General features: G+C 40.4%; 1 protein-coding gene and 1 pseudogene across 3 annotated transcripts in view; both read left to right on the top strand.

Annotated features, from left to right (window-relative positions):
* The first annotated feature begins 14,845 nt into the window (after positions 1-14,845).
* Positions 14,846-15,619, top strand: LOC118989654 (40S ribosomal protein S6-like; annotated as a pseudogene).
* Positions 15,620-20,181: 4,562 nt separating this feature from the next.
* PTPN4 (protein tyrosine phosphatase non-receptor type 4) overlaps positions 20,182-25,994 on the top strand; it is a 272,802-nt gene continuing 266,989 nt past the window's right edge. For 2 of the 3 annotated variants that reach the window (XM_037049881.1, XM_037049880.1), the window contains exons 1-2: positions 20,185-20,266; positions 20,439-20,568. In XM_037049881.1, coding sequence (XP_036905776.1) covers positions 20,523-20,568 — 46 coding nt within the window. In that variant the 5' untranslated portion in view covers positions 20,185-20,266; positions 20,439-20,522. Of the gene's footprint in view, positions 20,267-20,438; positions 20,569-25,994 lie in introns of all 3 variants that reach the window. The other variant, XM_037049882.1, reaches the window with a different exon arrangement.

Here is a 25,994-nt window from a genome sequence, read left to right as displayed (position 1 = left end):
AGTTATGTCTCTTATTCTTGACTGGTTCTATGAGGTTGCTATTATTGTGCATACCCACAGATAAGGAAGTTTGAGTCCCAAAGAGTCTGGAGTCCAGAATCAAGCTCACTTAGCTTTTCTACTCACTCCTGACTTTTGGCAAGTTACTTAACTCTCTGTGTTTCAGGCTCCTCATCTGTAAAATGGAGGAATAATAAAACTCCCAAACATAATAAGGTAACTGAGAGAATTGAGATAATATATTGTAAAGTGTGTAGCAGAGAATAAGCAATCAATAAATACTAGGTACCATTATTACCATTGTTATGATTTAAAAGTTAGAGCTTGGTCAAACTAAAATTGCTCTTAAATGCTGAAGATAGGATTTGCATTTTTGTCTTCATTCAAAGTATACATTTTCCTCATTACTCAGCACTGTCTTTCCAAGCTGAGGATAAACAGAGAGACAGATGAACAGAGATACCCTATTGTCTTGCTGCCAGGAAATATCAAAGTAGCGCACAGTATGGGTTCAGTTGATGTTACCTTCTGGCCACAGAGTTTATTTTGTGGCTTATTGGTCAGAAAGTGGGGTGGCTCCCTAGTACCTCCTGTAATTCAGGCCTAGGCTGAGGCCCAGGAAAATGTGGCTGCCTGGGTAGTGGGCAGGGCCATAGCTAGGAACAGGCTGGCAAGAGCTGGGGAAATTGGACTGCTACAGGCCTAATGCAGGATGGGGTGCAAGGCTTGGTCACTCTGTCTGTGGGCTCAACAAACTAACAGCCTAGGACAGTCTGGGGAACGTGGCCAGTGAGGCGGAGCGCAGGAGAAAGTTTGTAGGCTGTATTTGACCTGGAAGAAAACCATCAGGGAGCTGGCAGCCAATTGGTAACCTAGATCTGTGAAGGGTGGCATCCAGGTCTCTCAGGGGCCCTTAGGGAGGGGATTGGTTGTCAGTTATTTACTCATGGCTTTGGCTATTCCTAGTCTCTCCTGGGAGAGTGTAGGAATAGAGGAGTGGGGCACATCATTTTTATGCTGTGCTAATTTCACACATGCTATCTTAGTTCTCACCACAGGCATATTTAGTAGCCATTCTCACCTGCCTGCAAGATATCGAAGAGGAAACTGAGGCTCATACAAGTCAATTGCTGAAGGTAGGTGTTAGATTGTATAATAAGCTGATTAAAAGTCTGCTTAGGCTATGTGCAAAGCAGGAACATCTAAAAACTTCATTTTAAAATAAATAAATAAATACTTCACTTTTAAAATACTTCAAAATTTTGACTTTCTAAGACTGCATCAAAGGAATCAGTGTTGGAAAAATCAGAACTTTGTGGAACTTCCTTACAGTTATATTTGTCCTAAACAGGACGGAAGGTAAAAAGGGCTTTCCCCCCTTTTCTCTCCTTGTTGGGGTTGGGAGGCAAGGAGAAAACCTTCTCTAGAAGCCGGAGGTTAAGTTTCCCATTGGCTAGGACTGGGTCATACACACACTCCACACCACTTACTGGCCAAGGGAAACAGCATTGCATTAATCGTCTCAGAGCAACCACAACTTACACTATGGTCTGGGCAAACTGCCACACCGTAAAATTGGGTTCTATTAGCAAGGAAAAAGAAACAACAGCTGTTGAATAGATAATCAACAGAGCTACCACAACCCTTTAAGGCCATCCAAGATCACAGGGGAGTGAGTGAAGTATAGACTATCCATTTACCAAATGGTTACCTTGGGTTAGCATTTATTAAGTATGGCTTTTAAAAAGAGACTACTAATTGTCTCCCATGGGGACCTGAATCTCATGAGATAGAATCATTAGTACTATGTTTTAACCAAAGCTTACCCTTGATCCTGTCTATTTTTCTCACTTTTCTTAATTCCCTAAGTTTCTTGTGACCTATCTTCACTCTGTCTGTACTTCCTACTCCCTCTTCGATTCACTGTCATCTGCCTTCCATCCCCACCTCTCCCTGAAACTGTCTGGTAAAGGTCACGAATGAACATTAAACTCTCAGTCCCTGGCACACTTTTCCACCCTCAGCTCACTCACCTCTGTGGCACATAGTACCACCCACCCTTGACAGTCTTGACAAGCTCTCCTCCTCTGGGGCCTGTGACGCTACTCGCTCTTTACCCTGACGGGCCTACCACAGGGGCCTTTTCCCAAATGTTGACCCTTACTTCCCAGGGTGCTTTCCTTTACTTCTCTTCCATCTCCAGATAGTGGCCCTTATGATCTGTGCTATCGTCTCAAATCTCTAACTCCAGGGTCTGCTGGGAGCCTGAGCTGCAGACCTGTATGTTTAATTGAGTTCTGGATGGTTCTACCCAGAATCTCAAGTTCAATTTCCTCTAAACTGTACTTATCATCATCCGTTTCAAACCTACTCCCTAATCTTGTGATCCTGAGCTTGTCAACCGGCACTACTACCCATCCAACCACCTGGCCAAGCCAGAAACCACCTGAATCATATAATAAATGATTGAGTCATCTTGCTTCCACCAACTTAGTATCTCAAGTATCTCTGTTCTCTTTTATATCCACATTTTCCACCCTGGCTGAAATATTTACTGTAACCCTCTGGGTTACAGTAAGGGCATGACACTGGTCTCCCCAGCTTTATGCTTCCCTTGCCCCCCAGGCTATGCTCCACTACCAGGACAATGGTCTTTATAAAATATGCAGATAATCACATCTCTTTCTATGGCTCTTCTCTGCCGCCAGTGCAGAGTTCATGGCATGTAAATGCAAAGGTGCCCCCAGTCCACACTGTCTATTCCTGTCCTTTCTCTCTCTCCATGCTGGCTGCTGACATCATATTGTTTTACCTTTAATAACTTGAATTACTTGCACTTATGTATAGTACTATTTGATTTTTACAACTCCATTTTGGAAGGTTAATATTAAATGTAATTAGGCTGGCTAATTTAACCTCTAAATTCAAGCTTCCTTCTCTGCAAAATGGGGATACTAATACTTGTTCAGTGGGGAGTTAGGAAGTGAAAATTTTGACAGCATATATAATAGGCATGACACATGATAAGTGTCTGAAAAATGACAACAGCTACTACTATGGAGCAGTCTTACTCTGGGCCGGGACAGCTCCAGGTGCTTTCTATTTGCTACTTCCCTTGACCTTCATAACAATCCTTTGAGGTATGTGTTATTCCCTTTTTATGGATGGAGAAGCAAGCACAGAGAATTTGAGCAGTGTATTACAGTGGTGCCTCCATACTTGTCAATTTGTTCGGAGTGGCAAGCAAGCAACAAGTGACAAAGCACTTTCTCTTAAGGGGTGGTGTCATGACTCACACAAGTTCTAGTAAGTGCAGTGAGTGGTGAGCAAGAGCCAAGTGCTGAGACATTTTTTCTTGTCAAAATGCAACTAGTACTGGATTTGATGAGTTCTGAAGCTGATGAGTACCAAGGTATGACTATAGTTTCCTGGAGCTGCCGTAACAAAGTACCACAAACAGGGTGGCTTAACCAACATGAATTTATCTTCTCACAGTTCTGGAGGCTAGAAGTCCAAAATCAAAGTGCTGGCAGTTTGTTTTGTCCTGTGGTCTCTCTCCTCAGCTTGTGGATGACCACCTTCTTGCAGTGTGTGTCTGTGTCTAAATTTCTTTTTATAAAGAAACCAGTCGTACTTTATTTGGGGCCACCCAAATTATCTCATTTCCTTAAACACCTCATCTCTAAATAGTCACATTCTGAGGTAGTAAAGATTAGGACTTCAATACATGAATTTGGGGGGCGGCATAACTCAGCCCATGACAAGTATTGTAGCTTGCCCAATATGAAAAGATAATGAGTGTCAGAGACGGGACTTGAATCCTGGCAGGGAAACCCCAGACAATGCACTCTCTCTCTTTTTTATTTTAAGATTTTATTTATTTATTTTTAGAGAGTAGAGTATGAAGGGAGAAAGAGAGGGAAAGAAATGTCAATGTGTGAGTAAGAAACATTGATCATTTATTTGTCTCTCGCTCACATCCCAACTGGGGACTGGCCCACAACCCAGGCATGTATTTCAACCAGGAATTGAACCAGCGACCCCTCACCCTGAGGGACAACGCCCAACCAACTGAGCTACAGCACTCAGTACTCTGAACAATTATGTAACTCCATCTCTTCTTCATGGCTGTGACCATTTAAATTAATCCAGATGCTTTAGCTATATGCACTGAAGTTCCCAATAAATGCGATACAAATTATTTGTACAAAGAAAGTTCTTTTTATCCACTGAATTGATCTGGTATAATTGGTTTTATGTCATCAATACCAAAATAATTCATACCAAAGTTAAATCTATTATTCTGTAAATAAAGGAGGTTAGAAATTATTTAAAAGACACTTTGATGTTTTTACTCTTTTAGAAATTGCCATTTCAGCCCTGGCTGGTGTGGCTCAGTGGATGGTGTGCCAGCCTGCAAACCAAAGGGTCACCAGTTCGATTCCCAGTCAGGGCACAAACCGGGTCCCCAGTTGGGGGTGTATGAAAGGCAACCACACACTGATGTTTCTCTTCTTCTCTTTCTTTTTCCCTTTCCCACTCTCTAAAAAATAAATAAATAAAATCTTTAAAAAAATCAAATAAAAATTGCCATTTCACATTGGTTCCATTTTTCAGGAGCTTTAAAAGGCAGACACTTGTGGCTGCCCATTTGAGTGAACTTGACTTTTAGCTGGAGCAAAGTGCTCCTCACTCATAGTATTTACCCAGGTTCTCTTGGGTTGGATTTCAGCCAAACTTTCAAGAATCAGAGGTGTTCAAGGACAACTTTAAAGGTGTTTCAGGAACCAGAATGTGTGCTTTATGTCAATATAAAAACAGATCTCCCAGAACTTTCCCTCAACTCCATGAACACTTGGAAATTTTATCCCTCACAAAGAGGGAAAATAGGTGTACAGGCTTTTACAAACTATTGAAATGATCCCTGAAAGTACAGTCTTGGTGTACAGGCTTTTAGATCAACCTTTTCCCCACTACTCTACAAAGCCCTTTTGGGCAGGTGCTGTGTTATATTCATCTTGCAAACCCAGATCCTGGCATGGTACCTGGTACAAAAAAGACACTCAACTAAACCAAATGCTCAATCCTGCTGGTGAGCTTAGAGGTCCTATTTCAACCAGGGTTTGGAATAAGGGTTGGGGCGGGCAGAATACTTACAAGGAGCAGCATCTTCCCAGGTAGAACCTGGATGGTAGAGATGAAATAAGATGGAGGTTGACAATATTTGAAAGTAGTCAAGTTGTTGGAAAACCAAATAGCTTCCCAAAATCACTAAGTTGGAGGACTGTACTAATTTAAATGTGTAGATTCTTAGATACCTGTAAAAAAAAAAGACACGCCTTATAGTTATCACACTCTAAAGACACATGCTCCCTCTTACCTATAAACTAGGTGAAGATACAATTCCAATTCTCTCCTCTTTTGGTTGCTGTTTCTCCTACCCTTTTCCCATTAAGACTAGATCTGCAATTCTGTAAAACCCTTTCTTCCCGTGCTTATCACCTAAGCATATGAAACAATTATATATGGAAAGATTCTGGAACATATGATAATCCTGAGTGTTGCAAGCCCAAAACAGGAACAAGGTACAGCAATGAAAAAAACTCTCCGCTTACTACTGCAATTAAATCAAGAATCTTAAAGTACTGAAAAAATAAAAATAAAAAGCTTACAGACACAATTGCAGAAGTAAAACCGGCAGTTGAAAGGAGAGCACGTGGAGGTACAAAGGTGAAACTCCTCCCCACCCCAGTCACTCGCAATCTCAGGGCCCTAAAATAACCTACTCTCCTATCAGACAAGACTGAATTACTTTTCGACCATCTAAGAGAGTATTACCATTAATTGATAACACAATGTGCCAGGCACAGGGCTAAGTGCTTACCTCTTTTAATATTCACCACAACTTTGTATGTATCAATAATCCTCTTAGAGGTTAAGTAATTTGCCTAAGAACATACATCAAATAAGTTTGCCATGCTCCAAAGCTCAGCTTCCCTCAACAGAAGCAGTATTTCCCAGAGCCTGGCAGTATTAGTGAAGGTGTATTTAACAGCTGTGCAGTTGAGAAGAGCGGAGAGCAGTGTCTGGCATGTGGTAAGCACTCAATCACCATTTCTGCTGTGATACAGACACAGTCCATGCAGGGAAGGACAAACCAGTTTGTCCAAGTGGTGGGGCAGTGCTCAGAAAAGAGGCTCAGCACAGGTTAAGATAGGGCCACAGGAAATGTGCTATCCTGACAGTTACCTGGTCAGACACCTGATCCAAGACAGAGAAATGAAAACCAAGGTGAAAACTTGCCTTACCCAGAGCAACTGAGTCCAGAGCTCTGAACAGTAGGGCTAGGTAGAGATTCAGTGAAGACCAGGGGGGCTGGGAGAAGATAGCAAGGAGTAGGTATGGGGAAAATGTTGTCTGACAGTCTAAGTAACTATCACTGAATGCTGGGCACAGAGTGTAGAGTCCTTTTTATAGGGACTGTAGGGAAGCTCCTAAGGCTAGCAGCAGCTCTTCAGGGCATCCTGATAAAAGAGACTTGGCAGAAAACCAAACTGATGACAGTCGTAAACTCTTGAGAGATGGTCTTGACAGAGCTATATTTGCCTTTTATGTCATAGAATGTTTAAACAAGAAGCATATAGTTTTTTAATATTGGTATAATCAAAATGCAATAAAAATGGTGCGTGAGCATGTGAAAATTTTTGGTCAAATATAGAACAGCGTAAGTATTATACTTGAGAGTGACAGAGTGGTGCTAGAGAGAAAGTGGCCCTGAGGCCTGGATTACGGGCAATCTGTCCTCCATGGTGGCAGGTGCTGCTTCTCTCCCAGCATTTACTCTCACTTTGTCCCTCAGTATTGTACGGAAAGAAGCCCCACATTTTAGCTGGGACTATGACAGCTGCAGATTGGAGACCCCACTTTCTAGGCTCCCTTGCATCTCAGTGTGGCCACCAGAGTAAGCACCAGCCCATGAGGAAGTGATATGTGCAGGCTTCAGGAAACCTTTCTTTAAATTGCAGGCACCTGGCTTTGCTCCCTTTTCTCTGTGCCTTTCTCCGGTGGCTGCCTGAACTGTGGATGTACCTGAACTGCAGATGTACTGGAGCTCTAGTCATCGATTTTGACCATGAAAATTATAGGCACACCTATAACAGCAGAGCAGAGCTGGAAAGAGCCTGGGTCCCTGAGGACTTCACAGCAAGGCCATGTCATTCCAGGACTGCCAGTTACCCCACAATATTTCACAAGAGAGGGAAGTGAACCCCTCCTTGTATAAGCCACTATATTTTGGATTTTCTGTCAAATGCATCCCTTTCACTTTCCCTTCTCAGATTCAGATTCACCCTACTGAGGGCCCACTGTGTGCCAGGCATCCTACTATGCACTATCACATGCCAGTCTCATTTAACTTTCTAGCCTCTCTTGTAGATTCTGAGAAGAATCCAGAAGTCTAGATTAAGTCTAGAAGAATCCTAAGACAACATCTACATCAATGGTTTCAAACACTTTTAAAACCACAGCAATCTACTCTTTCCTTCCTCTTCTCCACCAAACAACAATCATATACATTATCCCCAAATTAAAACAAACAAACAAACAAGAGCACATACAGAGACACCTTCCCACAACCTACAACTCTGTACTGAGCATTCTTGGCTATTAACAGTTGCTGCCACTATAGGGGGTGGGGAGTGACAAGTTGGCTGACAATTGCAATATGATGTAATAGCTGCTACTAAAGGGATAAATATGTCAGGCCAAGAGAGCTCAGAAGGGGGCCATCTCAGTCTCTCTCAGATTCTTTTGTCAATTTTGCTGCTTCTCTGCCTCTGCATTATGTCTTCAAGGAGCCCCTCTACTGGGCTGAAAAGGGGACTGAAGCTGAGCCATAGATCTGAGCTGTTCCTCTCTGTGAGCCTCTAAAGTGTCTCACAGACCACATATTTTTTCAGTGCTCTATTGTTAATGACTATGGTAAGCTATCCAAACTCAGATTTTATTAATCTTTGGAGGTTTATGGTTATAAGGAAATGAAAATCTTAGGTTAAAATATTAGGCTCTCTGGTCTATGTTGGATTTTCAGGAAGCTAGTTGGTCCCTCTTGAGGTGTTTTGAGTATGTTTTTCTCTGATTTCCCAGTGATTATGGTGAACACCATACCAGACTCAGCCACCTGTTATGTGCAACAAGGTACTGATTCATTAGCATGACAAGGGATCTTCGGGAAGCCTGTAAACACAAATATTTCCATATATGTTCAAAACTTATACATGTACATATAACTTTCCATAAGTATCAAAAGAATATATATTTACTGGAGAAATATTAGTAAACATTGAGAAGTAAATTAGAATCACAATTCCACCCTTCCAGAGATGATAATGCTATGTTCGAAACACTATTTTAAGTGCAATATGTGTTATATAATTAAATACTCACAACAAACTTTAGGAGGTACACAATGGCATAATCCCCATTTTAATGGATGAGGAAAATGAAACACAGAAAGCTAAAGTAACTTGCCTAAGCCATAAGAAAAGGAGACAGAATTTGACCCCAGGCCATCTGAGTCTATAATCTGAGTATCATAATTTTTGAACCATAGATGCACCTAGGTTTTAGAGGAGGAATATAGAAAAAATTTTGAAGCAAAAAATTTGGTAAAATATTTAACAACATATTTGACCAATGTAAACTTAAACAGAACTCAACATCAGCATTATCAACCATTATTCCTCCCAAATTTGCAGGGGGAGGGGAATGTGCATCTTATAGTCTGAAAAATACAGTATTTATTTAATCACCATTTTTAAAGATGAACATTTTTAATTTTAATATATTTTATTGATTATGCTGTTACAGTTTTCCCTTTTTTCTCCCCTTTATTTCCTCCCGCCCAGTACTCCCCTCCTACCATCATTCCCCAACCTTAGTTCATGTCCATGGGTCATACACACAAGTTCTTTGACTTCTCCATTTCCTGTATTATTCTTAACCTCCCCCTGTCTATTTTGTACCTATCATTTATGCTTCTTATTCCCTGCTCCTTTCTTCCATTCTCCCCCCTCTCCCTCCCCCTCCCCACTGATAACCCTTCATGTGATCTTCATTTCTGTGATTCTCTTCCTGTTCTAGTTGTTTGCTTAGTTCATTTGTTTTTGTTTTCTTAGGTTTGGTTTTGATAGTTGTGAGTTTGTTGTCATCTTACTGTTGTCCCATTTTTACTCCCTTTTATTCCCCCCCTGCCATCATTCCCCCACCTTAGTCCATGTCCATGGGTCATACATATAAGTTCTTAGGCTTCTCCATTCCCCATATTGTTCTTAACCTCCCCCTATTTTGTACCTACTATTTATGCTTCTTATTCCCTGCTCCTGCTTCCCAATTCTCCTCCCTCCCCTCCTCACTGATAAGCCTCCATGTGATCTTCGTTTCTGTAATTCTCTTCCTGTTCTAGTTGTTTGCTTAGTTCATTTTTTTTGTTTGTATTTTAGGTTTAGTTGTTGATAGTGGTGAGGTTGTTGTCATCTTACTGTTTGTATTTTTGATCTTCTTCTTTTTCTTAGATAAGTCCCTTTAACTTTTCATATAATAAGGGCTTGGTCAGGACAAACTTCTTTAATTAGATCTTATCTGGGAAGCACTTTATCTGCCCTTCCATTCTAAATGAAAGCTTTGTTGGATAGAGTAATCTTGATTGTGGGTCCTTGCCTTTCCTAACTTTGAATACTTCTTTCCAGCCCCTTCTTGCCTGCAAGGTTTCTTTGGAGAAATCAGCTGAGAGTCTTATGGGAACTCCTTTGTAGGTAACTCTCCTTTCCTTTCCCTGCTTTTAAGATTCCCTCCTTATCTTTAAGCTTGGCTAATGTAATTATGATGTACCTTGGTAGTGTGCTTCCTTGGGTCCAGATTCTTTGGGACTCTCTGAGCTTCCTGGACTTCCTGGAAGTCTATTTCCTTTGCCAGATTGGGGAAGTTCTCCTTCATTATGTTTTCAAATAAGGTTTCAATTTCTTGCTCTTCCTCTTCTCTTTCTGCTACCCCTATGATTCAGATGTTGGAACATCTGAAGTTGTCCCAGAGGTTCCTAAGCCTCCCCCCAATTTTTTTTGAATTCTTGTTTCTTCATTCTTTTCTGGTTGAATGTTTATTTCTTCCTTCTGCTCTAAACTGTCGATCTGAGCCCCAGTTTCCTTCCCATCACTGTTGGTTCCCTGTGAACATTTTCTTTTATTTCACTTTTTATAGCCTTCACTTTTCCCCCTATTTTGTGACCATACTCAACCATTTCTGGGAGCATTCTGATTACCAGTGTTTTGAACTGTGCATCTGGTAGGTTGGCTATCTCTTCATTGCTTAGTTGCATTTTTTTGTGGAGCTTTGATCTATTCTTTCATTTGGGCCATATTTTTTGGTCTGGGCTCACCTGTTATGTAGTAAGAGATGAAGCCTTTGGTATTGGCCAGGGTGGGGCAACACACCTCACTGTGTTGTGGTGCTGTATGTTGGGGAGGGATCTAAGGGGGAACAATGCCACTTCGCTCTCGGTGGGCTTTCAGTCATTTCCCCTGCTACCCACAAGCAAATTGGGCCCTTCTGGTGCTGATTTCTTGGCTGGGTGGGTGGTTTTGTGCACGTTCTAGGACCCTCTGGGTATCTCCAACTAACTGTACTTTGAGGCTGGGAGTTTCTCCTACTGCCTCAAGCCCCAGAGGTTTTTTCAGTCACAGGCTTTGAGGCTTTATTTCCCCACACTGGAACCCTGGGTTTCAAGGTCTCACTCCCCAGTTGTTCCTTCCAGTTTATCTGCATGCAAATGTGGGACTGCCCATTCAGCCAGGCCCCGTCTTGCTGGGAGTTCTCTCTGCCCCAGCTGCCTGTCTGTGCCCATCCTACCAGTCTGGATGAATGTTTTTTTTAACTCCTTGGTTCTTGGACTTACATACAGTTCAATTTTCTGGCAGTTGCAGCAATTTTAAAAAAAATGTTGTTGTCCTTCTTTTGGTTGTGCAAAGAGGCAAAGTGTGTCTACCTACACCTCCAACTTGGCTGGAAGTATTTAATCACCATTTTACGGATTATACAATCTAGCTAACATTTTGTCTTATTTCCTTTTAGTCTTTTTCTTCGTGTGTGTGTGTACTTCTAAAGCAGTTTCAGGTTTACAGAAAAACTTAGCAGAAAGTACAGAAAATTCCTGTATACTCACTCTTCCCTCCACCACACCCCCTCCACCAGTTTCCCCTATTATTAATATCATTTGGTGTCAAGGTTTTCCCACCAGGATTCTTATAAAGCCCTGGAGTGGGGGTGAGGAATCCTTGGCAACTCAAACCAGCATCTTTGTGTACATCTGTCCAAGAATATGCATCAGCTTCCCCAAATAGGTACTGCTGCTGCTATTTTTAACATCCATAATCTGCCTGTTAGAAACTTGACAACTCTTGGTTCTGTACATTATTTCTAACCTGTAAGTGTACTTGTTCTTCCCCCTCTCCACCTGTGGTGTTCTCTTCTCACCCCCAACTCGGATTTTAGAATAAGTTCTTCTCAATTCTGAAGAAATGAATCATTGTAAATAGTAAACAGCTATAAATTTTTCTTCACACCCCACTTCCCACACCAGATACAGGCTGATAGTTTTGATGCTGTTCCAGAAGCCTAATAAAGGAAAGTGATAGTCTCTGAGATTGACTTGTCAAATATTCTAGATTTTTTCCCATTTCCAAATTGTTTCACTTAATTCTAAATTTGACTTTAACAGCCTATAAATTCCTGCTGGATTAAATCTTAATGGCTCATCAGAACTTTCAAGTTCTTCTAATTGAAAATTGCCTTTACATATGATTTTCTATATCCTATAGTATCCTTTTTGCATAGCAGGGGGGACACCTGAGTCTGTATTTAAGCAAGATATATAGATAGACGTTTGGACTGGTCCTTTAGTCAGACTACAATTAAAAAGACGGGATTATACACACAAAAATTTAAACCTCAGGTTTAAGGCTTGCCCTGCATGCTTGTTCTCTCTCTTACCCAATGCCTAGAAAGGAGAGTGTTCTAATACCAACTATTAGTATCAGAAGAATCTAAAGAAGTTAGAAACTAGAAATGAAAAACCTGGATTGGCAATGACAAGACTTTATAACTAATTGATTTTGGCCAAAGAAATATTATTTGGCTCATTCATGGTAGGAAGGTTCCTCCTGCCCCTACCTATTTCTGAGAAAATACAACTTAAAGAGACTGAAGCATGACATTAATTTTTGGTTTAACATATTACCAGGTGGTGAGATAGAAGGAAAAAAATGTTTAACTTGCTGAATGTGTACAAATACAATATAGATAATTTTTCCAAAGAAAACTCCTACCACTAGTAGCGTACCACATTATTTGGCACACATTCAGGAAAAGATCACTGTCTACAACAAATGCAATAAATGATCAAGGGCTAGCTGCCTTCACTGGAAATCAACAGGAACTTAGTCAGGTAATGAGCTTTTAAGATAACCATTTGTTATCATTCATTATTAGTTTTGCTTTGCTACCAGCAAAGGCTCAGTTATAAAGTTGGAGTCATTATTTAAAATGGATAAATATGTAACAGTCACACCTCGAGTTTCCAGCACTTCATATCTAGACTATTACAATAGACTTGAATTTTCTTTCCTTGCGCCTGAGGAACAGGGCAGACTCCTCTCTGTACCAAGTGCATGGCAGTGATTATTAACCAATGTCAGGGTCTGCCACAAGTCAGAATTATCCCACTGATTGATTATCATAATGATATGTGGGTGACTTATCAGAACTGAGAGGAGAGAAGGGAGGGTGAAAGCCAGTACTGATATAGCATCTCAAATGATTCTGAGAAACCCCTCATGGATAAATATTGTCACTGTTTTAACTGGTCATTCATGTTTAGTCTCTGCCTAAATCTAATTTCTTCTTCCTCAATAGCATGAGAACAATTTTTCCTAAGTCATAGATTTTATCATAATATTCATCTTCTTACATCATCATCAACCAGTTAATGCTCAAACTCTCCAACCTGACTTTCTAGAAACAACATGCCCACAACCACCACCACTGAGCTCCTTGGAATAAAGAAGAAGAATGGAACTAAAAAGTCAGTGTATTTCACCAAATGATTTTTTTTTAGTCTCTACTATGTATGGCTTCTGGGAACCCAAGAGTAAATGAAATCTAGGATCACTATTCTAAGAAGCTTAAAAGTTATTTGGGGAGAAGGGAAAAAACTGGCTCATTGTAGCGTTGTGGACATTGTGGACGTACTTTGCTGGGGGAACAGAATTGAGCCCCCTGTGAGAGAAAGATCAAGGAAGGCTTCTCAGAGGAGCCACCTGAGAGCTGAAATGCAAAAGATGAGTAAACGTTTGGCAAACAAAGGGAAGGCAGGGCATCATTATAGGCAGAAGGAAAAGACTGCATATAAAAAGGTGAGGAGTAATCAGCTTTGGATGGATGAGTCATCTGTGGATGAAACCTGTGCTGGGGATGGCTGATGAATATATTGCTGATGAAAACCTGAGGATCATTCAAGTCCAGTCAAGGTAACCTGGAATATCCTAAGAAGCAGTTTATTTATTTATTTATTTGTTTATTTGTAGAGAGGGGAAGGGAGGGAGAGAAACATCAATAGGTGATTGCCTCTTGCACCTGGCCACTGGGGACCTGGCCCACAACCCAGGCATGTGCCCTAACTGGAAATCGAACTAGTGACCCTTTGGTTCACAGGCTGGTGCTCAATCCACTGAGCCACACCAGCTAAGACCAGAAGTGGTTTAAAAATCAGAGAATGTGGTTAACTTAACCTGGTATATTGAGCCTGTTTGCTAGTGGTATAAGAGGGTACATCCAGAAGTGTAATAGACTGTCAGTCAGTGTTTATCAAGCACTGTCATGTACTTAATAGAGAGAGAGATGCATCAAGTGGGCATGAGTATTGCCATCACTAGTGAGGGGCTCTATTGTAGGACATGAAGAGATCTTCATTCTGTTTCCTAAATAACCTTCTCATGCCCATAGACCTTCATACTCATTAAAGATGACAGCATCTTTAATGCAAACATCAGTGTCTGATGTCTGAGAAGGCATAGTTGCTTTAAAAAGAGAGTGACCTTTGCTTTATAACCAGTTTCTAAAAAAAATTAGCAAATGCGCAGTGCCAAATTGGCTAAAACAAATGTCTATTCCCTCTTGGCTGTAGCTACCCAGGGTTAGGAGAGGTCCTAATGTCAACCACACAGTGAAGACAAGTCCTTCCCTGCCAATACTCTCCAAGTATGGACACAGACTTGCTTTTATTCTCCCAAAGCACAGTCAAGGGCAAGCTGCAGACAAGGGGGGAAAATCACAGTCAATAGCAGTGTCTGCTAATATCTAGTCATGTTTGAGGCCATTCTTTAAAAAAACTTTATTTTTATTTTTTATTTTAGAGAGAGGGGAAGGGAGGAAGAAAGAAAGGGACAGAAACATTGATCGGCTGACTTTTATATGGGCCCCACTGGGGACCAAACCTGTAACCTAGGCATGTACCCTGGCCAGGAATCAAACCAGTGACCTTTTGGTTTACAGAACAATGTCCAACAAAATGAGCTACACCAACCTGGAGTGAGGCCACTTTTAAATAAAAACAGTCTTGCTAACTCTGGAATGTTAAATTATTTAAATTATGTTTCTTAATTAAGTGTAAACATAAAACTAGGTATACCTTATTCTCACAGCAATTCTACATCCATAAAACTGAAACAATTTTGTAAATTAAATTAATAAAATTAAAAATTTGACTCTTTTCCGTGGTGTCTCAGAGGTGGTCAGCTGCTTCAAGATGAAGTTGAACTCTTTCCCAGCCACTGGCTGTCAGAAATGCATTGAAGTGGGTGATGAACGCAAAATTCACACTTTTTATGAGAAGCATATGGCCACAGAAGTTGCTGCTGACACTCTGGGTGAAGAGTGGAAGGGTTATGTGGTTAGAATCAGTGGTGGGAACAACAAACAAAGTTTCCCCATGAAGCAGAGTGTCTCCACCCATGGCTGCATCTGCCTGCTGTTGAGCAAGGGGCACTCCTCTTAGAGACCAAGGAGGACTGAAGAGCGAAAGTGCGGATCCGTTCAGTGTTACATTGTAGATTCCAATCTCAGTGTTCTCAACTCGGTCATTGTAAAAAAAAAAAGGGGAGAAAGATATTCCTGGTCCCACTGATACTACTGTGCTTCATCGCCTAGGGCCCAAAAGACCTAGCAGCATCCACAAACTTTTCAACCTCTCTAAAGATGATGATGTCTGCCAATACGTTGTGAGAAAACCCTTAAGCAAGAAAGATAAGAAACCTAGAACCAAAGCACCTAGGTTCAGCGTCTTTGTACTCCATGTGTCCTGCAACACAAATGTTGGCGTATCACTCTGAAGAAGCAATGTACTAAAAAAATAAGGAAGAGGCTGCAGAGTATGCTAAATCCTTCACTAAGAGGATAAAGAAAGCCAAAGAAAAATGCCGGGAACAAATTGCCAAGAGATGTAGGCTGTTCTCTCTGAGAGCTTCTACCTTTAAGTCTGAGTCCAGCCAAAAATGAGGTCTCCTAAGAGTAACAAATAAATAATGATAAACATTAAAAAATTTCAATCAACACTATTATGTAATGTGGTTGATGATGATGTTTTGCTGAAATTAAATTGTCCTTTGAAATGAGAATACGGAATGTACTGCTATTGTATAGGCTTTTAAATACATGTTTATAATCAACTCAATTACCCCAATATCCTTCTCCATTTGGATTGTTGTGAAGCTTTTGTACATTGTGCCACATGGACATTTGATCTTTTTTCTTCTTTTTTTAAAAATATATTTTATTGATTATACCATTACAGTTGTTCTATTCCCCCTCTTCATTCCCCTCCACCCACACACTTCCTCCCCCACCATTTCCCCCCCCTTAGTTTATAACCACGTGTCTCAAGTTCTTTAGATTCTATTATTTCCCCCACTATTCTCGTCCTCCCCCCTATCTATTTTCTACCTACTGTCTATGCTATTTTCTGTGCCTTCTCCCCTCTTCTCCTCCTCTCACGCCCCTGTTTCTAACCCTCCATGTGTTCTTCATTTCTATGGTTCCACTCCTGATCTAGCTGTCCTCTTGGTTTGGTTTTGTGTTAGGTGTGGTTGTTAATAACTGTGAGTTTGCTGTCCTTTCACTGTTCATATTTTTCATCGTCTTTTTCTTAGATAAGTCCCTTTAGCATTTCATATAATAAGGGCTTGGTGATGATGAACTCCTTGAACTTGACCTTATCTGAGAAGCACTTTATCTGTCCTTCCATTCTAAATGAAAGTTTTGCTGGATAAAGCAATCTTGGCTGTAGGTCTTTGGATTTCATGACTTGGAATACTTCTTTCCAGCCCCTTCTTGCCTGTAAGGTCTCTTTTGAGAAATCCGCTGACAGTCTGATGGGTACTCCTTTGTAGGTGACTGTCCCCTTATCCCTTGCTGCTTCTAGGATTCTCTCCTTCATTTTCATCTTGGCTAATGTAATTATGATGTGCCTTGGTGTGTTCCTTCTTGGGTCCAACTTCTTTGGGACTCTCTGAGCTTCCTGGATTTCCTGGAAGTCTATTTCCTTTGCCAGACTGGGGAAGTTCTCCTTTATTATTTGTTCAAATACGTTTTCCACTTGTGGCTGTTTCTTTCGACATTTGATCTTCACTTAGCCAGAACACTGTTATCTCCACAAAAAGTATTTTATTCTTTTCTCGATAGCCCAAGAAAATTAGTTACACATTTTTGGGCCAAATACAAAATCGAGTGGCTGTGTTTCCCTATAAAGTGGTCATCAAAATGATCCAGAATAAGCATATATTAATTTTTTTTTAAATTACAATTTAAATAAGAACAAAGTTTATATAGATAACTTGCAATATACATTATTCCATTTATATTAAATGTCCAGCATAGGCAAATCCATAGAGACAGAAAGCCAATTAGTGATTATCAGGGGCTGGAGAGTGACCACTAATGGGTATGGATTTCATTTTCTTGATGAAATGTTCTGGAATTAGATAGTGGCCATGGCTGCACAACTTTGTAAATTAATATAAAGCATTGACTTGTACACTTGAAATGGGTTAATTTTATGATACATAAATTATATACCAAATTCTAAAAAGTGACTTTACAGTTTTCCTAAAGAATAGTAGATGGATATGAGGCTTACCTTTATTTATCTAAGGGTTCATCCTGTGGTGTTTCTCAAAACAAAGGGTATTCCCCTTTAGCTCCTCAAATGTTGAGACTACTGTCGTATTTATATTATAACTCAGATTAATATTTGTATACAAGGTCACAGCATTTTATGGATGGGGGTGGGAGAAATGGACTAGAGAGGGAAGGTCTGGAGATAGGAAGATTAGTTGGTGGACTAGTAACAAGGGTCTACAAGGCATCAACAAGGACATAGACTGTACCAGTATCACCCTGAGACACAACAGCCTACCAGACTGACGCTCAGGAAGAGCCTGCTCTGTCCCAAGTAACTCCCTAAAATCCCACCAATTTAGATTTAAGCATTTCTCTCTTTCAACAAACATTTTTGATGCCAGGCAGTGTCATGAGGCATTATAGGGAATACAAATATAACTAAGACAAGGTCATTTCCTTCAAGTATTTTACTTTGCAGTAATGGTGATAAGATTCACACCGGGATAATATCATTAAAAATGTACACTGAGATAAGAAAAAGGGAGGTATAAACCTAGAACTATGTAAGAGGAGAAAGAGATTACTTCTTATTTGTGGTGGAAGTCCCTTGTAATCTGTTGTTAGACGATGACTTGATGATAGGTAGAAATTTAGGGAAGAGCATTTTAGTGGAGGGAATAGCATGAACAAAGACAGTAATACAGAGAGGTTTGATATCACTAGGAAGATGCAGTCTGAGGTGATGGTAAACAGTCTACCAAGGATTGACCGAGAAGCTGAATGCCTCTAGCTCACGGAATTATGAGCTTGACAATTTGGAATAAAAGAAGGGATCTCGGAGAGGCACTGGCTTTCCTGGGCTCTCTCTGGCTCTCTTTTCTTTGGAGATGCCTGGATGCTGCAGCTGCCTGTGTTTCCCAACAGACAGTATTTTGGATGGGGAGAAACCCAGGGCACAACCTAGGGTCAGGCTGGCCTGGCAGTGGTGGCAGGGTTATTCTTCTTTGGGTGTTCTAGAGTGGATGACCTCTGAGGCAGAAACCTGCCATTCTTACAAAATTGTATAACTTTTGTATTTTATGTTGGTTTAGTTTGTAAATTAACCCTATAGAAATAATTAAAAATAACAGGCGGAAATGATAGAACTCAGGTGTTAAAGAGTTTATAGCCTTAATTGATAGGTTTAAGTGATTAAAGCTGTAACCAAAGAGTTAAAGAGTTTAGCTTAACTGAGTAATGCATGGGGAAAGCCGTTACTACAAAATTGTGAAGCTTTTGAATAAAGACTCCTTCCCTTTATGGCCAAACCTTTGCCCCTGGAATTTTACCCAGAGGGTGGCAGAGGGCAGCAGGTCCCCAATTCTTGTTTGGTAACAATAGAAAATGAAGAGCTAGAGAGAGGAAGGATGAATGAGGGAGCACTGGCTGGAACTAAGCTGTGGGAGGGAAAGCAAGAACAGGTGAAGCTCTAAAAGTATGGACGGACAAGTTGTCTTTTTAAAATAAGGAAAAAAACTGAAGCGGGGTGCAAGGGAGAAGAGGGTCAATAAAAAAACTGTCTGTCACAGATTTGTACCAGTTTTCAAGATTTATTTTGGATGAACTATCCCTGATTAGTAAATAGACATTTTGTCAGGTTGGAGGGAAAGTGTTGAAAGAATGCTTCTATGATGGTTAGCTGTGGTGAGGTGCTGAAGATGAGTAAGAAGAGCACAAAAGCAAAAGAAGTGTGATTGTTCCCAAATTCCTCCTCCCATCATTTTCATCTGAGATCGCTCAGCCTGTAGGCATCTGCACCTGTCTTATCAACAATGTGTGTATCATCAATAAAATATGAAAAGGCACCTGGGAAAAATCCTGGCGTAATCACACCAAACTCATATGCGTTATTACATTAATTCATTTTTTGAAAGTACACGGATCCTGGCACATAGACTGCACACAAACGTATTTTATAAATGAACGTTTTTGTTCGTTTTAGAGGCTATATTTAGGAGAGCAAATGATTCAAAACTGTATCCTAAAACCTATATTCGCTATAAGCACTTAAGGTGGGAGGACCTGGGCCCAAAGGTTTGGTTTTCCCCTTTAAACCTTAGGTTTCTTACTCATCTGACCGATACCTTAGGTCAGTAGGTCCTGCAAGGAAAATGTCCTAGAAACCAATCGCTGCGGAGCCCTGGGACGAAGCCATTGCTCTCCGCCTCCTCCTCCCAGCCCACTCTCCTGAACTTAATACCTCGGTCGGCCTTCCTCGCACCTCCGTGTCCTGCGGCTTACGGGCTGGTGCAGTCTCTCCAGCCCCGCGCTAACAGGGAAGGGTTTTGGTCTCACCTCTCGCGAGATCGCCTCCCGCCGCCGCCGCTGCCGCCGCCGCCGCTCCCGCCGCTCCCGGTCGCTGACTGGCGGCCTCTGCGCAGTCGCCGTGTTCGGTTGCTACGCTTGGCCCGGGAGACCGGGTGTGCTTGAGGGAGGGGGTGGAGTCGGAGGAGGAGGAGACCGAGAAGACAGGAGAAGGGGAAAGAGGCGAGGGACGGAACGCCTCTTGCACTCTCACCCACAAACGCTGCCCAAGAATACCCGCCTGCTCACGTTTTGCTGCGCGCTTTTCTGCTCCTCAGGTTCCCCCGTAACGTTGTTCTCTCAGGACCCCTGGGTCTCCAGGGGTTGAATTCGGGGACTGAGCCGGGGAGGGAAGAGACTTGGCTTTGGCCAACGGGTCGGAGGTTGGGGGCCAGACCCCCTCTCGGGGTCCCCCTCCCCCACGGCACTTTTGGGGGTGTGGATTATCTCATCCCCGCAGGGAGGTAGGAGTGTGCGCCGGCCGCCCTCCTCGTTTCCCGGCGGCGCCGATCCGCGGCAGCCCTGCAATATGAGGAGGTGCTGGCAGCTCCCGGCGGTGGCTCCGCCGCTGCGGTGGCTGCTGCTAGGAGGACGCTGAGGGACCCCCCCGGGAGCGGCGCGGCGGACGCGCTTCTCCCCGGCGCGCCCGGGCCTCCACGCTTTTCTTCTCCAGCCGAGAGAACGCGGCTGTGATAAGGAGGTAAGAGGCTGTCGGCCCTACACTTGTACGGGAGCCTGTTATCTGGGGCGTGTGTGCCTCGTGGGAGGCGAACAAGGTAGGGCAAGCCGTAGGTACACCATTGATTTAAAAGAAAGGAAAAATAAAAATTGATGCTCCTTCCCGGCCTTTCTGCCGTCGACTCCCACCCTAGTTCCTCTTTCCGGGACCTCTGCCCTCGGAGCTCTTGGGGGTAAGAGTTGGAATCTGTGTTCTGGGTGAGCCAAAGAAGGATGGAATGAATAGGTGCGGAGATGGAATGTTCCACGATACACAAACTCTAGGTGAGGTTTTAGAATCCTCTGAGTTTTTCCATTGGTGATAGCTTTCCTTTTTTTTTTTTTAATTAAATTGTCTCATAGGAGCGCTATCAGCATACTGCATGGGCAAACTGTTCCTACCATTGAAGTTTTAAGCCTCTTATGATTTTACTGGTATTACTTGTATTTAAGAAGCTGTAGTTAGGGCAAAAAGAAGTTGAGATGTAGCTAAATAGATATACCGATGCATTTCCCAGGGTTTCCTTAAAATGGAACAGTTTACAGTTGCACAGATGTATGATTATATTTTTCGGAGAAACTTAGAATGGGAGACTTGCTGGCATTGCATTATATAGTGACAGCACCATGTATGTACCGGGACGATCTGTAGGATTTTGAAGCCCTTGTTCTAGAAGAACGTGCATATATATGCAGTATACCATCTGCTTGACAAATCAGGAAATTGGAGTAATATTAGGTTTAAGTGACCAGATCTTGAGCCCAGTTGAGACAATACAGTTTAAACCATGTTTATAGGGAACCCCCCCCCCCACCTAGAAAGCCACTGTATCCTATTTAGTTGTAAAAGATATTTTAAGTAGAAAGGACTGTGGAACAGTAAAAGCTAGGGAATTTTTTTATACTGATTTTTTATCTTAAGACACCTGAGAAGAAATAATTTCTCATTTTCTTAAGCGGGGAGATAACCTTAAATGATTATTCAGAGCCCAAAGTGTGCTTTTTATGGAATAGGACTGACATCTCAGTTAAATGTTGCATTTCATGAATATAAATTAAACCTATAGATTTTTTTGTAAGCAGAAGTTTGTGTATTGTACAGAATTTCTTTACTAACTCATAATAAAAGTAATTTTATTAAGTAATTTGGTGGAGTGTACCAATTTTTGGTCAGAATAAATTTATGCTCTTACCATAAAAACTATTATGTCTTTTTAATTTTTTGAAATATTTTATTTATTTATTTGTTTATTTATAGAGAGAGGGGAAGGGAAGGAGAAAGAGTGGGAGAGAAACATCAATGTGTGGTTGCCTCTCATGTGTCCCCTGCTGGGTACCCGGCCTGCAACTCAGGCATGCCCCCTGATTGGGAATTGAACCAGCAACCCTTTGGTTCGCAGGTTGGTACTCAATCCACTGAGCCACACCAGCCAGGGCATCTTTCATTTTTTTTTTAATGGCACACATATCTTTGTTACCATTTTGCAGTGGAATGTGCACATGGTTCCATAGTACGATCTTGACTGATTTATAAGAAGAGAAACGTGGTCTTTTATTTTTTTGTACATGGGAATATTTATTTAGCTGGTCTGTTTTAAATATCTGGCCAGAGATTTTGAAAACACAAGAAGCCATCACAACTTTTGTTTTCGATGGCTTTTTAATTAATATCAATTGAGTAGTTTAAAGTTAGAAAACTTTAGTTTCCTCAAAAGCAGTAATGGGTGAGGATGTGACTTTCTTATTGCCTGTTTTCTAACCCAGTGATTTTCAACGGTGTGCCACAGCACATTGGTGTGCCACAAGGGTTTTTAAAGTGTGCAATATCTGACTATTTAGTCAGAGACACTGACCTCTTTTCCCTTAGATTGTCAAAAAAAAAAAAAAGAAAGCTAATACAACAGTAGGTGTCAGTTTGAGTGAATCAAAATTATACCTATTTTTCTTGTCAGATCCGGGAGAAATATATTTTTTTGGTGTGCCCCAGAATTTTAGTAATTAGTTTATATGTGCCATAAGGTGGAAAAGGTTGAAAATCGCTGTTCTAACCTACTTAGGTCCTAGATTGTGTGTATTGAATTGTTTCAGACCTGTGGTTTTTTTCTTATGTTCTAATTGAAAATCTTTTAAAATGTCCCTAGTAACTTTGTTACTTTAAATTTGTGACACCCAATTTCTAATTTAGGCTAGGCATAAAACCAGCATTGATTGAACACACTTGCTAAAAATACTTTCTGGGTCAGAGGTACTCAGAATGCAGCCTCAGGAAAATTCATTTGAACTACTGTGACCAATGTACAGTTCATTATTATTGAATGACTTAAAAAAACTATAGATTCTCACAAATTAGATTTTTAAAGTTCAGGCATAGATGCCTAACTTTTTTTTAATGTATAAAATACTTTATGTGGGATAGTAATAAAAACCTAAAAAGAATTTTTTAACATATGTGAGTCCCCATGGATTATTATTAAACCCTGATATGTATATTCAAAATAGTTTTGTCTACTAAACATAATTGGAGTTAAGGACAGTGCAATGTGCAGTGTTACCTATTTAGTATTTATGACTTATTCTAAATTCTGTAAGGGGGATCAATGATCGTATTTTTGAGTAAATTATCTTTAAGGAACAAAATAAGAGACTATGAGATAATTTCAATAAGACATTGTTACTGATTTATTGAGAATACTTTTGTTTTTCCAATCTGAAAGTTAATATGGTCAGTTTTAAACAACAAAGAAGCTTTAAAAAATATTTAGAAATCTTGTTTGGTGGAAGTTTGAAGATGAATGTTTAAAAGTTCTGCATTAATTCTTCTCTTTTTTAAATGGATGAAACAGCTCATCCATGGTTTTCGTCTTTTTTCCTTTTTTATCCTCAGCCGAGGATGTGCTTTTATTGAAGAGAGATGAAGAGAGATTGAGAAAGAGAAACATCTATTAGTTGCCTCCTATATGTGCCCTGACACAGAATTGAACCCACAGCTTACGTATGTGCCCTGACCAGGCATCAAACCCACAGCCTTTTGGTGTATGGGAGGATGCTCCAACCAATTGAGCCACCAGGCCAGGGCTCTGCTTTAATTCTTTGTTAGTTATTAGGAAAGTAAAATTGGTAACCTCACTAGAAACAGCAAGTTATGTGACTTTATATGACTAAATATGAATTGTTCCTAAATAAAATTTAGTATTGGCAAAAGTTTACTAGTTACAGACTGAGTTGAAAGTTGTTTTTCTGAGTAATAATATGCATGTCAATGAAATTTTTATATGCTATAGTCTAAATTTGTTAAATTTGTCAGTTTACTGGATTAAGTTGTGAGGCCTTGAAGATAAGTTCAGTGTTCTGGGAATCCTTCTTATTGTTTCCCATGAATATACTGTAGGGGGAAGGTGTTATTTCTTCATTTAATATTCAATTAGTACAGATGGTGAGAAGTAATATAGTGCAGAAATAGTGTGGAATCTTCCTTATTGGTGTGGAAGGAAGTACAGTATTTAGGAAGAGTGTAATATATTTTCCTTTGTGTGATCAGTCAGTATAGTCATATTTTAAGTAGGATGGAAAATGGGAAATTTATCTTCATTAGAGGCATTTCCCCCCACATTCATTCTTCATTTCATTATTCCTAAGTAGAAACACTGGAAGAGAGCTGGAAATACTTGAAGTAATTGTCAGGAACAGAAAGAAAATTAAGTAGTGTGGATTATCTTCAGGGGAAGGAAGACATTAATTTGGGTGAGTTACTGTATTGAGGAGTAGGAAGAAAAAAGAATCCAGAAGGGAAATGTTTATTGTCTTTCATGTGCCAGACAGTGTAAAGGGGCTTTTCATGTTATCCCACATAATCATCAAGTACACTTTGTGAGGTAGGTATTATTAATCTCCTGCTTCCCCCGCCCACTCCAACTCACTGCCTCTCCAGTTGGGGTGAGGATAAATTAACTTGTCTAGGATCACACTGGTAGTAAGTAGAATACAAACTAGGTCTGTCTGACTCTGAAGTTCATTCTTTAGATCATGCTGTCTAGTTAAATTTTCTGCAATGATGGAAATACTTCAAGTCATAGCTCCTGTGATTTTAAGGAAAACGATGTATAACAAAACCAATTTTACCATAGGAAAACTGATATAAAAAAAGTGTTAAGTTCCTAAGGCATCTTACTAAAGAAACAGCATTGAACCAAACAACTTTACTCTTTTTCTGCACTGTTTGATATGGTAGCCATTAACCATGTGTGTCATGGAACACTAAAAAATGTCATTGTCATGCTTTAGGAAATGAATTTAAAGTTAATTGTAACCAGTTTAAATTTAAATAACTAGATGTTCTTAGTAGCTACAGTATTGGACAGCAGAGCTTTAGATCTTGCTACCTAGAAAATCTGAGTTTTGGTATTCGATCTTAACTATTTTATTTTGGGTTTTGGTATTGGATCTTATTTTTAACATTAGGTAAGTTATTTAGTTCTTGAGCTTCAATTTAATTCATTGTGAAAATGAAGAGGTGGTCAGTAAAAGACCACCTCTTCAGTATTCCTTCTTGCTCTAAACTATTCTTATTAAAATGTGCAGTGGCAGTTAATAGTCACAAGCATATCTGAAAGGCCCTCCTCCCCAAGATACTCATCCCTATATAAAGACTTTTGTTTATTCAGTTTCTCTTTTTGATCAGAATATGTATAAAGCATACATAAAGGATAATAGATTAGCCCTGGTTGGATGGCTCATTTGGTTGGAGCGTTGTCCCATATACCAAAAGTTGCTGGTTGCTTTTCCTGGTCAGGGCACATACCTAGGTTGTAGCTTCTATGTTGGGGCACATACATAAAGAGGCAACAAATCCATATTTCCCTCTCCTCCTTATTCTCTTAAATCAATAAATGTGTCCTCAGGGGAGGATTAAAACAAAGGGTATTGAGTTATTTTCCCTTTCAGTTGTTTGGTGAAACATTGTGTAACCAAATGTAGTACCTTGAAACGAAGAAAGTTTGGATCTTTAAAGACCATGTTTCATCACCTTCCCATGTGAGAATATACTGAAGTTCCCTGTTCTTATCAAGTGAATCCCAAACTTATCTGGTTGGCCTTGAAGGCTTTCCGCCAACTTCATCTCACCCTGTTCTCATTCTTGCTTAAAAAGAAAACATTCTTGTTTTTTCTTTTGCCCTTGTTTCCTCAGTTTAAACATTCCTGTCTCCAATCCATGTGCCTTCTTTTTGAGTATTCCTCAAAATTCACCTTTTTCTGGAAGAATGCTGCTTATAATCCAATCATAATGAGCAGGTTTTGAATCCTGGTAATATGTACCTTGGAGTTAATTTGAGATTGTTTAGGTATAGGTAGTTGACTACACCCTTCTTAAGTTTTATGTTACCTACTCTGTATTTAATGAAAATGTAAAAACAAAAAAAACAACTAAATGGGGTTGTTTCTTTTGTATTGCCTCATGAGTTTAGTCCACTGTTCACCAGTTCTACTTTTAAAAGTTATTAGTTTAAAGAAGAATGATAAATACTGTAACAACATTCTCCTTAATCACCACTCCAGTAGGTGTTTTTGTTTCCTTCCAGGCAGTTGGCCATATATATACTTTTTAAGTTGTATGGTAGAGATGCAATTTGAGTTCAGTATATTGGAAATATTGTATAGTGGAGGCAGTGCAATGTAGAGAAAAGCTGACATTTAAGAGTTAGATGAATCTGTGT

The sequence above is a fragment of the Sturnira hondurensis genome, unplaced genomic scaffold (assembly GCF_014824575.4).
Source record: "Sturnira hondurensis isolate 20B ecotype Veracruz unplaced genomic scaffold, ASM1482457v3 Scaffold0006496, whole genome shotgun sequence".
Classification (NCBI taxonomy): domain Eukaryota; kingdom Metazoa; phylum Chordata; class Mammalia; order Chiroptera; family Phyllostomidae; genus Sturnira; species Sturnira hondurensis.
This window is presented reverse-complemented; position numbering and strand designations above follow the sequence as displayed.